Raw genomic sequence first — 15,057 nt, 5'->3', positions numbered from 1 at the left:
TAACAAAAAAAGGCAAATATAGTACATTAAAATTTTCTTAATCGACAATGTTACTTAAGAACATTTAATTGGATTAAATTTCCCATCAGAACAGGCAACCCACCCAACACACGCAATTAACATACATAATTACATCACTAAAAACGACATCAATAAACAAGAAAGAAAGAAAAAACCATGGATAACTCAAGAGGTAATCAACCTTATTGATGAAAGAAGAACATGGAAAAGAGGAGCAAATGAAGAAGAAAGGTTAAGATATAAAACTTTGGATAAAAGAATCAAACAGTTATGTAAAAGATTGAAAGAAAACTGGATAAATAGGCAGTGCACTGAGATCGAAGAATTACAAAATAGGAACAAAATCAGAGAAGCATTCCTGCAAGTGAAAGAACTTAATGAAAAAGCAAAATGTACACAGTCTAATAACATCAAGGACAAAGATGGAAACATACTCATTGATAAGGAAAAGTTAAATGGAAGATGGGTGGAGTACTTATCAGATCTCTATGATGATGATAATGGTAACATGTTGGATGATTCACAACACCTTAAGTTAAACGTAACAACAGATACCACTCTACCCACAAGAAAGGAGGTAGAACATATGATTAAGAATCTTCCTAATAATAAATCTCCTGGGTGTGATAATATTCCAGCTGAGCTGCTGAAAGCTTTGACTGGCAATAATAACTATTTAGTGGAATTCATTCAGGACATCTATAAAACAATACAATTACCTGAAGTTTTTACATCTATCTGTATACCAATTCCAAAGAAGCATAATGCACAAAATTGTGAGGATTACAGAACTGTGAGCCTAATATCCCATGCATCTAAAATTATTTTAACCTTCGTTAACAAACAAATTGAAAGAGCCATAAGCAGTGAATTGAGTGAACAACAGAAAGGCTTCAGAAGAGGAATGGGAACCATTAATGCTAACCTGGAACTAAAAATACTAATAGAAAGAGCACTTGAAAGAAATAGGAACATTTACATATGCTTCATAGACTTTCAGAAGGCTTTTGACCAGGTAAAACATAATAATGTTCAATATATTAGATAAATTAGACATAGAAGATCATGTACTTAAGATTATAAAAATGATTTACACCAAACAGAAAATGCAGCTGTTTAACTCTGAGACTTCTGAAGTGAAAATAAAAAGGAGTTAGACAAGGTTGTATCCTTTCACCAAATCTATTTAATATCTATAGTGAGACAGTGATGAAAAAGATTGAAAAACAAAAAATAGGAATTAGTATCAATGGTATAAAATACAACAATCTTAGATATGCTGATACCATTCTAATAGCAGAAAACAGAAACAAACTAATCAAATTACTGCAGCTACTAATTGAAGAAGGTAAAGAATTTGGATTAGATATTAATGCAAAAAAAAAAAAAAATTATGAAAATCTCAAAAGAAAGTAGATCCGAGCCAGAAATATTCATAAACAATATGAAAATTGAACATACAACAGAATACAAATATTTAGGCACCTACTTTACTGCAGATGGAAAGCAAGATAAGAAAAAAAAATAAGAACAGCCATAGCTAAAGATGCATTCTGGAAAAATAAAGATCTGCTCAGAAGTTCTGTGAGTATCGAGACAAAGAAAAGAATGATAAGAACATTAGTGTGGCCAATTTTCACATATGGAAGTGAGACCTGGATATTCAAAGAAGAGAGTAAGGCAATAATGGCCTTTGAAATGTGGTGCTATAGGAGAGTTCTGAAAATACCATGGACAGAACATGTGACAAATACAGATGTCCTACAGAGAATGAGAACACAGAGATCTTTATTACAGAAAATGATCCAGAGAAAGATTAGATTGGCAGGACAGAGGATATTAACAGTTTTAGAAGGAAAATTATGGGAAAAGGATCAAGAGGCAAAAAACGAAGGACATGGCTTGAAGATATAAGATCATGGACAGGATCACATGGCTATGCAGAAACAAAAACGAAAGTCACCAACAGAGAGAACTGGAAGGACATGGTGCTGCACCCTCTCACTGAGGAAGCTACATGAAGAATTACACTGCCCGTAGGAAACTACAGCTGCCCCCCCCACTCCACCAAGGGGCTGTAAAAACCAGGCAAAAAACCAATGGACAAATAGTCCAGCTGCACCCACAGCTTAAGGAGACAAGCCCCAGCTAAGGAATCATCGAAAAAGATTACAGCTGCTGATCAACACAAACATAGAATCCTCCCTTTATTGTTCCTTAGTGATTAGCATTCATTATGACCAAATTACGGAGAGTCCCCATAAAAATGCAATTTAATGGATGTAAAAGAACCACAACCTGATTGTCTCATGGAAACTGGTAAACATGATCAAAACAAATGATGCAAATAGCAGTTTATAAATAATCTAAGTTTGCTCCTTAATGAATATGCACTCTCAATTTTAGCAGCATGTGCTGTTCACATGGACAACCTAAATGACATACTCTTTTCTGAAACATTCTTGGGAATCTCTAAAGACTAATAATAATATTATTATTATTATTTTTTTTGTTACTATAAATTAAACTTTGTTTAGAGAGTCTTGCTAGGATTATGGACAAAATATAAATTTCACTACTTTAAGCAAATTTCTTATGAATCAAGAAAAAGTTATTGGTGGGTGGGTCTAGAAATACAAGTAAACGCCTACATATTCTAGGGGTACTCCAACAAAAATGCACAACTTATCTAAATGGCTATCACAAAGTGTAATTTATAAACCTCAGCATTCTATACCATTGATGAAGCCGATGTTCAGACTATGAAACTTCAGATAGTCAAGTATGGTCAGTCTGTAATAATCAAGCCCTCTGTCTACACATATTTAATAGGATGTACCTATGGATTGTATCCCCAAGCCAAGAAGTATGCATTAAATCATCAGCTGATGGAAAATCAACATAGTAAGGGTTTTTTAAAAGGTGAATTCCACATTGAAAGGTTGTAAATCCAATACATATTGCTACCATAGGTGGTTACTAGTCACAGTTAATACTTTACAAGTCTTGCTCTAATGACCAAACAAAAGTTAAAGCCACTTGAAGCCTCTAATAAGCAGGATGATCTCCCAGTGAACATTTAACTCCCACCTGAAGATATTCAACAACATCCATGTCTGCAATGGGATTTGAACCCACAACCTATTTACACACCTCAGATGAGACTAATTGTATGGTGCTAGAAACTAAATAGTGTAACTGTTAAACAACCACTTTGCTTACTGGAGACTTGAAATGGTCAAAAACTATATTTGGATTATAGAGCAAAGAAATGGTTTATTTAACATACAATATGAGCGATGTTGTTGGTTATGTTATACATTATGAAGTTCATTTTTTTTCAGAGGAATAGCATTCTATAGCTTGATCATTAATTATAAATGATGTTTGAAAAGTAGTAAATTGGCTTCTCTCCTGAGATTTAAATGGCCTCAACCAGTAAGGCATGCATCAATGTCCAAGCATCCATGTCACACTGTGATTAACTGGATGTCAAACTGAAAGTTGATGTGTGTGCATTTCTTGGCTGTTTTATGAAACCTGAGTGTTGATGGTGGCAGATAGTGACATTATTTTCATTGTGTTGCAGAGAATTTTTCACGAAATTTGGAAATAGAGAGATTAAAAAGTATAGAATGTCTATAGACATAAGCGATGAGTAAAACAGCAGTATTTGGGTGGAAGCATTATAAAAGTGGGGATGGAGAGGAATGCTGACTGAGGACATTTGAAGTAGAATATCAGGATTATTCTGTTTACAGGAAATGTCAGTTTAAATGTCATTAGAAAGGGTACACCATGTTACAGAAATATGAAAAACTGTGTCTGTTGTGGAACCAAATCTACCTTGAACGTTTCTTTTGGGTTCTCTTCCCCATTTATCATTTTCATAGCTACTGCTAGATCCTAAATTACCTTTTGTTATTTTTATCATTTCTCCAGCGAGTCCTTCCAGAAGTGTTATTCTGGTTAACACTCATCTCTTCCCACCCACTATGATTTGTGTCATTGACTGTGCTAAAGTCAGCATCCTCATTCCATCCATCATAATTTTTAGAAGTGTCCCCACCCCATCCTGAGGTACTGTTTGTTACATCATTCTGTCCCCAATACGAATCAGCTGCATTATCCCAACCATCCTTCTTTTTTGTAATTGTTGCATGAATTTATTAACCCTAAAAAATAAATGCAATGTTTATTAAAAATTTAGATAATTCCAATTAAAAATTTAATACATGGATGAAAACATGTTTCTGAAATTACCTCATTGAGCAATATTAAGCTGTAAAAATCATCTACCAGCATATAGTAAAAATGTAACCACATAAAATCAATGAGAAAGTAGTTTAATCATTTCTAGATTTCTACTTTGCTTATGACAAAATAATGACTGCACAGTATTATTCCACATATAAAAAGTGGATTATTGATCATTAGTTCTGCTGTGTCAATGAGCGGCCTCCTCAAGATCTCAGTTACAATTACATGCACAAATGGGTTCCCTTGTAATTTCAGGATGAACACATGAGTATAGTGAAATCTAAAAAAAACTTTAATATCCATAAATCATCTACAATAAGTTTTGGTTAAACATTGAGCCAGAATCTAAAGAGTCAAGTGTTTGGGAACAAAAACTACTTAATACTGAATAAATATCACATAGCTACTTTCTCTTGAAAACGGAGATGCCTACCTGTATGGACTTGTAATAATGGCTCTACTAATGCTTCCACTTCCACAATGGTAGACTGTCAGAAGGACCATTATGGGTTCAATTATAGTTGAAAAGATAAAGAAAAAAGTTCCACCAGAACTTTTCCTACAACTTTTCAGCAGGCATTAGTCATGTTTGGTAACAGGTAAGTAGTTTTTAATCCTACAAGAAAAATCAACTGTTGAACCATTTCAAACCATAATACAACTTAGCATTTAGGAACACAAGATGGTAGCATATGTCTGCCATACTCTCACCCACAAGGTGTTGAAACTGGCAACAGGTCCTGAACTCAACATTATTAACTATGACTGGAAACTAGCTGTAGGCTGTTCTGCATACTGTCTGTGAGGAATAATAAAAAGGTGTTGAAGGATTTTGTAAATTCTCCCAAACAATAGCATGATTCTTCAGAAATGAGCACTCAGTAAGAACTGAACTGAATATTACAATAATTAAAGACAATGCCTACTACAGTTTTTTTGTCAACTGCCCTGAAATCACTTATTTCAGGGCATTTGGCAGCCAAACATGAGCTAAGAAAATGTGACTATGACTGCAACGGATAAACCTAAAACCACTGATAATGCTGCATTTTTATTTTATTTAATTCCAATCATAAATATACTAACCCAAGTAGTACAATAAGCTAATGAGATGAAAAATAATCTCTAAAGACCAAATATATTATTTTTGTTTTCTGAGTGACTTCAGGCTGTCAAATAGGCAGTGGAGGTGGTGGACTCTCACTGGTTGATATTTATATTTATTTATTTTTCAGTTTCATACAATATAAATTTTTTCTTTAAAAATAAAAATTATGAAATTATTCCAATAAAGATCATCTAAAGCACTTTCAATATTAAACTTGACTCATTAAGAAAATCTGAGAGATTAAACCGTTTTAAACCATCACTAATACAAGAACTCAAGTACTGTTCCTTGCTAGTTTAATGTTCAAAATGGGACTACTAACAATGCTGAGAAATAAACTGAAAAATTTAGCAAAAATGCATATCACCAAAAGGCATGGGTAATACTATTTTTGGCTCAAATCAAATAATGCTGTTTTGCACCACATTAAATGGCATCAGGTAAGATAAGAGAAAAATAGTTTAAGGTGATTTCATGCATATTTGTCCTTTCATTCAAGGATGATTCCAAGATAAAACCAAACATGTATAAATTCAAATATTCTGATTATATAAAATTAAAAGGAAAAATGAAGATTATTACCTCTACCGCCACCAGATCTTGATCCAGGTATTCCACTTCTTGGAGCTTCACCATCTCCCGAATTGGAACCAGAACCAAATCTACCAAATTTACCTTGAATGTTTCTTTTGGGTTCTCTTCCCCATTTATCATTTCCATAGCTACTGCTAGATCCTAAATTACCTTTTTTGTTATTTTTATCATTTCTCCAGTGAGTCCTTCCAGAAGTGTTATTCTGGTTAACACTCATCTCTTCCCACCCACTATGATTTGTGTCATTGACTGTGCTATAGTCAGCATCCTCATTCCATCCATCATCATCATTAACATTTTTAGAAGTGTCCCCACCCCATCCTGAGGTACTGTTTGTTACATCATTCTGTCCCCAAGACGAATCAGCTGAATTATTCCAACCATCTTCCTTTTTGTGATTATTGTTGTATGAATTTATTAACCCTAAAAAATAAATGCAGATGTTTATTAAATATTTACAGATAAATAATTCCAATTAAAAATTTAACACATGGATGAAAACAAGTTTCTGAAATTATCTCATTCAGCAATATTAAGCTGTAGAAATTATCTACCAGCATATAGTAAAAATGACCACATAAAATCAATGAGAAAGTAGTATAATCATTTCTAGATTTCTACCTTGCTTATGACAAAATAATGACTGCACAGTATTATTCCACATATAAAAAGTGGATTATTAGATCATTAGTTCTGCTGTGTCAATAAGAGGCCTCCTCAAGATCTCAGTTACAATGACATTAAAAGTCAAGTAAGAAACGATGTATATGATGAAAAGCCAAACGGCTATTTTTTTTTTTCTGGCAAAGTTAATAAATTAAGGGGATAAAAAGCCCTTATTGTTTTTCAGCCAGTATAAGAAACTCTAAGATCGAAAACTACGATCTAAGCGTTTCATGCTGACGAACTATCGGCAAATCCAAGCGTAAGTGACCACTTGGTAGTACCACATCAAGGCAACTCGATGCAAAGGTGGAGCAAGCTCCCTCACTATTCTTGATATTTTCTCATAATGTAAAAACACACAGCTCCTAGGAGATGTAATACTGCTTTACATTATGCGGAAAGGTCACTACCCAGACCGGTTTCAACCTTTTTTGAGGTCTCATCAGTGAGTAGCTAGACCTAGATGATATCAAAGTTTAAGCGAAAAGAGCTTTCTCCACCTTTGAATCGAGTTGTCTTGGTGTGGTACGTACGCTTGGATTCGCCAATGGTTCGTCGGCATGAAATGCTTAGATCATAGTTTTCGATCTTAGAGTTCTGCATACCGGCTGAAAAACAATAAGGGATTTTTATTCCCTTAATTTATCAACTTCACCAGAAAAAAAATAGCCGTTTGGCTTTTCATCTTAGTTATAATATGTTATAATACAATATAATGGCACACCTTTCTGGCATTCATATAGCAAAGTTATGTAAGTTATCTTCACTTAAACTTTGATATCATCTAGGTCTAGCTACTCACTGATGAGAACTCAAAACAGGTTGAAACCAGTCTGGGTAGTGACCTCTCCTCATAATGTAAAGCAGTATTACATCTCCTAGGAGCTGTGTGTTTTTACATTATGAGAAAATATCAAGAAGAGTGACGGATCTTGCTCCACCTTTGCATCGAGTTGCCTTTTTGTGGTACTACCAAGTGGTCCCTTACGCTTGGATTTGCCATAATAAGATCAAAAACGTAGTTTTTGATCTTAGAGTTTCACATACTGAGTGGGATAGTTAATATAAGGCATCAAGGTAGGGTTGGGGCTAATGGGGGTCTTAAATTCATGTACACTAATACTAGGAGTATTAGGAACAAGAAGGAAGAGTTTTTGGCCATGGTTGGCACTTCCAGATCACAGGTTATAGGTATTAGTGAAACATGGCTGACTGTAGATGATATAACTAGTGGGATTGAATGTGATGGGTATAGTGTGTTCAGGAATGACAGAGAGAATAAAATGGGAGGAGGAGTATTGTTGATGATAGCTGATGAGCTCCAGCCAAGGAGAATAGAAGTTGAATTGCAGGATAGAGAAAAGAGCACATTTGAGGCCATTTGGTGTGAGATTGTGGCTAGCAGAACTAAATATACAATTGGGTGCTGCTATAGACCAGGTGATGGAAAAGATGGTGGTGACAGTATGCACAAGCAAAGAGAAGAAATGGGTGGAAGGAGAGTGATTATTATGGGAGATTTCAACTATGGTCGCATTGATTGGAGTGAGGAGAGGACACACGGGAGGAAGGAACTGGATTTTATGCGGTTATTAAGGGATAACTATCTGCGACAGCATGTAATGGAAAATACTAGGGGTCAGAGAGTGCTTGACCTAGTAATTACATCTGAGGATTTGGCTGTAACAAATATGACCACATTGCCACCAATCGGTGAGAGTGATCATAGGGTCTTAACTTGGGAGGTGGCTAAAGGTGTAGAATTTTCAATTAAGACAGGGTACATGTGGAATTATCGGGCTGGAAAGTATGACATGCTTAGGAGTTTGATTGGTTCAGTGCCATGGCATGTACAACTGCAAGGACTAGAAGTTGATAGTGCATGGGAGGTAGTTAAGAAGTGCTTGCATGAAGCAATGGCTGACTGTATACCTAGAGTCCGAATAATAAATCAAGTAGGGGTTAAATGGATGAATAACACCATTAAGCTTGAGTTGCAAAAAAAGAAACAACTATGGAGGAAATTTAAGGAGAAGGGTGACCGGCAGGCACATGAACGGTATAAAGCGCAGGCCAGAAGGGTGACGAGTGTGGTAAGAAAAGCAAAAAAGGATTACGAAAGAACATTGGCCATGCAGGCTAAAGAGAATCCTAAACAGTTTTTTAGATATGTAGCAAGTAAAAGGAAAAATGTACATGGCAGATTGATTTTAAAGAATGCTGATGGTAGGGAGGTAACTGAATCAGTTGAGATAGTTGAGTTACTGAGTGAGCACTTTGCAAAAGTATATCATCCAGGTGGTGACATTGCAGAAACGAATAAACCAGTAGATTATACGGGAATTGTGGTTAATGAAGTGGAGGTGAGTAGTCTATTGCATAACCTCAATGTCAATACATCTGTGGGATTGGATGGTATACCAGCTCGTGTTGTACGAGAAGCAGCTAAAGAATTGTCAGTACCCTTGACCATTTTGTTTAATTTGAGTCTCGGGTCTGGGTTAGTCCCGAGCGGGTGGAAAGAGGGGAAAATAGTTCCACTGCATAAAGGTGGTTCCAAGACTGCTGTTGTAAATTATCGACCGATTAGCATATCAGGAATCATTGTCAAGGTCTTAGAGAAATTAGTCAAGAAAAGAATACAGGATTGGATAGATGAAAATGGGATATTGTATGGGGGACAACATGGTTTTGTGAAGGGTAGATCATGCCTCAGTAACTTGCTCACGTTTTATAACACAGTGTCGGCTGAACTGGATAGGTGTAATGGGTTTACAGTGATACGACTGGACCTTGCCAAGGCCTTTGATAGGATACCACATGGAACCCTAATCAGTAAACTGGAGCAGATGGGTATAGATATAGGGTTGGTGAGATGGATAAGAGGGTGGTTGAAGGAGAGATATCAAAGAGTGGCTTATTCAGGAGTGGAGTCTAAAAGACGTCTTGTGACTAGTGGAGTGCCACATGGCTCTGTTCTTGGACCACTGCTTTTCAATTTGTTCATCAATGATATTGGAAAGAATCTGAGAGGAAGTGTTCACTTGTTTGCTGATGATGCAAAGTTGGGTAGAGCAATTGTGAGTGCACAAGATGTCAAAATTTTACAGGATGATTTGGATAGTTTGGAGGACTGGGCTAGGAAAAATGGATGTGAATTTAATGTGGCAAAGTGTAAGGTTATGCACTTTGGGGTGAAAAGAATAGCAGCAGTATATCGCATTGGTGGAATCATACTCCAGGAGATTGATGAGGCCAGGGATTTGGGAGTGTTGGTGGATAGGGAGTTGAAGTTTAGGGGCACATTGCAAAAGTAACTAAAACAGCTCACCAAATCACTTGGCTTCTGAAAAATACTTTAACATGCAGAGACGAACAAGTTGTTGTTCCTCTGTATCGAGCCTTGATAAGACCCCATCTGGACTTCTGTGCCCAGCTATGGGCACCAGGGTTTCTTCGTGATGGGGAGGAAGTGGAGAGGGTCCAGAGACGAGTGACCAAGATGATAGCAGGTCTGTGGAATGAACCTTATGAGAATAGGTTGAAGATTTGTGGGTTGCAGAAATTGGACGATAGGCGAAGGAGGGGTGATATGATTGAGACATTCAAATTACTGAAGGGTTTTTATAAGATTGATCCAGAAGATATTTTTGAAAATATGACTGGTGGTGGGAGGACTAGGGGCCATGCATGGAAGCTGGGCAAGAGCGTGGTTGACAAGGGTGTTAGAGCTAGGTTCTTTACTTGGAGAGTGGTAAATGAGTGGAATAAGCTTCCAGAGTCTGTTGTGGGTGCTACAACCGTGAATGAGTTCAAGGCAAGGTATGATAGATACTGTGTGAATGTTGAATAGTTGTTCTTGACATGATGTTAGGGCCTCCCTCGATGAGTCTGTCGACTCCTTGGAGTTTCCCGGAACAATAATAATAATAATAATAATACTGGCTGAAAAACAATAAGGGATTTTTATCCCCTTAATGTAAACTATGTACATGTAAATAAGCTAAAAGTATGGAATGAAAATGCTCCACTGTCAAAAAAAAAAAAACTTCAGCTCAAAATTTAGATACTTAATCACAGTGGCCAAGTTAACACTATATTATGATTTCAATGTTAAATTGCAGGGTTCTTAAGCGTCAAAGCTGTATAACTGAGAGGAGACCTCCACATAGCCTTTAAAGGAATGTGGAGAACCGACCAGGGCTTCTGACCTAATGTCCAATCCTCACCTTCTCATGGTGCACCCTGTTGGGTATCTACTTGGATACTGAACGAACGAGGATGGGCTGGCAATTTGGGATTTAGCCGACCAAATTGTATTTATCATTTTTTATTTTGGTTAAACCAAAATAAAAAATGGTACAACATGACAAAATTTCACGCCGGCGCTGGGGTGTTGCCTGGTTAAACAAGGCCCACGTTGTTTTCGCCAGGGAACCAGGGCGAACAACGAAAAGTCAGCTACTGGAACAAATCTGAAAACACACCCCAACTCAACATCACCAGAGTTAAAGATCGGTACTATCAAAATAAGAAGCCTGAATGGCAAAGAAATGGAGCTACCAGAGGAATTAGATAAGTACCAGACAAAAAAGGACATCCCGACATTATAGGAATGACTGAAACAAAAAAAGACAAAAACTGGTGAGATCTTTCTGAGCAATAAATACAAAATGTTATATTCAGGCAATGACAATCAAGGAAAGAAGGAATAGTCATAGTATTCAACACAAAATACGAGGCTAATCTTCTTGAATGGCAGTCAGTCTCAAGTAGAGTAATGTGGGCAAATATGAGAATGGGGAACTCAACAATGAGACTTATTTGTGCCTATGGTCCCACAGAAGATTCTACTAAGGTAGAAGTGGAGGAATTTTTCTGAGGCTTTAGAAAAAGCAACTGACACAATGAAAAAGGAAAAGTTGGTCCTTGTTGGGGAACTAAATAGCAGAGTAGGAAATGATTGTGAGACATACAAAAATATTTTGGGAAAATTTGGAGAAAAGAGCAAAGCTAATAATAATGGCAAATACCTGTTGGATTTCTCTTCAGGACATGGACTGGTTATTACTAACACCATGTTCCAACATAAAAAAATGTGCACAAATTCACATTGAGAGAAGAGGCAAGGAATAAGAAGTCTCATTGACTATACAGTGATGTTCTATCCGTGGTGCAGGACACCAGAGCGTACAGAGGATTTGAAATTGGAAGTGATCACTATTTAGTCTTGAGCAGGATAAAATTGAATTTCATATTGAAAAGAATAACATGTAAGAAAGTTTAACATGTTATTTAAAATTTTTTACATGAAAGTGAATAAAAGTTGAACAGCTCTCAGATGTGAATTGTAGACTAAAATACACAAAGATTATTGAAGAAAAAATGAAAGCGTTTGAGAACAGGAATCAAACCTTGGAGATTCAGTGGTAAGCCTTGAAGAAAGCCCTGATTGATTCAGCTAGAGAGGCATGTGGTGAAGTTGTCTGCAAGGATAGAAAAATCAGAACTCCATGGTGGACACAGAAGTTAAAAAGGCAGTGAAGGAAAAGAAGAAAGCATATCAAAAGTTCCTGGTAAAAAAGTCAGCTTGTGCTCTTAGAGAATACAGAGAGAAATGCAAGAATGCTAAACAGTGTGTAAAACTAGCTAAACAGAAGTCATGGGAAGACTTAGGAAAGAATATAGAAAATAAATATCAAGAACATAGCAAAATATTCTGGAGGTTGTTGAAGAAGCTTAGGAATGGAGGAAAGAGTGCTGTAAAAGGAGTTAGAGATGATAAAGATAATATGAAAACGGGAGAAAAAGATATTCTTGAAGTATGGAGTAATTACTTTGAAAAACTGCTAAATGAAACAAGCAGTGATGACAGCACAGTGGTAAAAAATACTGACCAGGCATGCAGCCAGGAATACATATCCATACTTGAAGTAGAAAAAGCCATCAAAGGCTTGAAATGTGGAAAGGCAGCAGGAGTAGATGATATTCGACCAGAAATGCTGAAGTATGGTGGTATAAAAGTCTTACAGTGACTGCACTGCATAGTTCAGAAAGCCTGGACTGAGGGACAAATTCCCAATGATTGTAGTAGAGCTCTCATAGTACCCATATATAAAAAGGGAAATAAAACTGAATGTGAGAATTACAGAGGTATTTCCCTACTGAGTGTTCCTGGCAAGATCGATGCAAGTATACTTGAGAAACGGTTGAGAAGAATTGTGGAAGAAAAGCTTGGTGAAGAACAAGCTGGATTCAGGCCAAATAGAGGCTGTCAGGATCAGATCTTCACTTTACAACAAATAGTCGAGAAAGCATGGGAATATAACAAAGATCTGTATTTAAGTTTTGTCGATTTGGAAAAGGCATATGACCAGGTGCCAAGAGAGAAGCTATTCAATACGCTACAGTTATGTGGTATCAATGGGGCATTATATCAAGCAATACTTAGTCTTTATTTGAGTTGTAAGTCAGCAGTTAGAATTGAAGGAAGTACAGGAAGATGGTTTAATGTTAAATCTGGTGTCAGACAAGGATGTACATTATCCCCTCTGTTATTCATTATCTATATGGATCACATTATGAAGGAAAGTGGTATTAAACATGATATCAAAATTGGAGATGTTAATGTCAGCTCTTCTTTATGCGGATGATGCTATACTTCTAAATAAATCTGCTACAAGTCTGCAAGATTTTCTGACTAAATTGAATAACTGTTGTAATAAATATGGTATGAAGGTCAGCAATAAAAAGACAGACAATGAAAATAGGCAGAACCATTGAAAATGTCAACTGTGTTGTGAATGGAGAACCTGTGGAACAAGTAAAACATTTCAGCTACTTAGGCACGATTTTTAGTGAAGATGGTAAATTAAATATAGAAATAGACAACAGAATCAGCAAAGCTGATATGGTGCGAAGTCAGTTGAATAAATTCATATGGAATAAGAGAGAAATTAGTCGGAACACTAAATTAGCTGTATACAAGACAGTGTTCACACCAGTGTCAACTTATGGATCTGAGAGCTGGGTCAGAAGTAAAACACTTGACCAAAGACTAGAGACCGCAGATATGAGATCCCTGAGAAAGATTAGAGGTATGAACAGATGTCATCAATGGCAATATCATATTAAAAACGAGGATGTTAGGAAAGAACTTGACATTGTCAGCATCCAGGAATGCATTAGCAGAGCTAATCTCAGGTGGTATGGTCACTTAAATAGAATGGGCAATGGAAGATTAGCAAAACAAGTGTTCTCTGCCAAGTTGGCAAGAAAATGACCCAGAGGAAGACCAAGATACAGGTGGATTGATACGGTACAAAATGCCTCAGACGATAGAAATATAAAATCTGATACTGTTGGAGTCTTGACAAGTAACAGACTGATTTGGAGGAAAATTGTAGATAGGAAGTTAGTAATGTAATTTTTTTCATGTAGTATTATCTTATCCTGTACACCCCTTGTGGGTACAAGGCAGGAATTTGATGATGTTAAATTGCTTGACCAGTGTAAAATTAATAGTCAGCCTTGTTTTTACATTAAACAAGTGGATAAGATATATTCAATACAGCTAACTACTGCTCTTTGAATGGAGATGTATGCAATATGCTTGTCTCTCCTTTTAAAAAAAAAACTTTCCTACATGGCATCGAAAGCATTCCAGTTTCTCCAGATCTGTGCATTTGTCCAAAGTAGCAAATACAACTGTCTTTATTCTTAGATCTATGAAAAACATGGATACAAAAAGAATACAAAAGACTATAAAGAACACTATGGCCATAATTATTCATTAAAATACACGCATCCGAATCAAAAAAATAGAATACAGAAAACCGTTGAATGATTATTTGCAATTCTAATTTATTGCATAGAAAATACGAACGTTGTTTGAAGTTTGGACGGCAACACAATTCATTCATTCATACCAGTGTCAGCACGTATCATCTTTTTCCTGACCCCTGGCACAATTTTAACTGCATGCAACGGGCAGTTAAAATATAATACGAGGCTAATCTTCTTGAATGGCAGTCAGTCTCAAGTAGAGTAATGTGGGCAAATATGAGAATGGGGAACTCAACAATGAGACTTATTTGTGCCTATGGTCCCACAGAAGATTCTACTAAGGTAGAAGTGGAGGAATTTTTCTGAGGCTTTAGAAAAAGCAACTGACACAATGAAAAAGGAAAAGTTGGTCCTTGTTGGGGATCTAAATAGTAGAGTAGGAAATGATTGTGAGACGTACAAAAATATTTTGGGAAAATTTGGAGAAAAGAGCAAAGCTAATAATAATGGCAAATATCTGTTGGATTTCTGCTCAGGACATGGACTGGTTATTACTAACACCATGTTCCAACATAAAAATGTGCACAAATTCACATGGAGAGAAGAGGCTAGGAATAAGAAAA

At 36.3% G+C, this 15,057-nt stretch overlaps 1 protein-coding gene across 1 annotated transcript in view; it reads right to left on the bottom strand.

The window, feature by feature from the left end:
* LOC150092324 (ATP-dependent RNA helicase DDX3Y-like) overlaps positions 1-15,057 on the bottom strand; it is a 168,658-nt gene that overhangs the window by 79,156 nt on the left and 74,445 nt on the right. Inside the window, exon 6 of the mRNA XM_090415154.1 lies at positions 5,972-6,406. Within this exon, the coding sequence (XP_090271280.1) occupies positions 5,972-6,406 (435 nt within the window). The remainder of the gene's footprint in view (positions 1-5,971; positions 6,407-15,057) is intronic.

The sequence above is a fragment of the Typopeltis vanoorti genome, chromosome 26 (assembly GCF_054136105.1).
Source record: "Typopeltis vanoorti isolate ZY-2024b chromosome 26, IOZ_Tvanoo_1.0, whole genome shotgun sequence".
NCBI lineage: Eukaryota > Metazoa > Arthropoda > Arachnida > Uropygi > Thelyphonidae > Typopeltis > Typopeltis vanoorti.
Note: the sequence above shows the minus strand (reverse complement) of the source record. Positions and strands in the feature narration are given on the sequence as shown.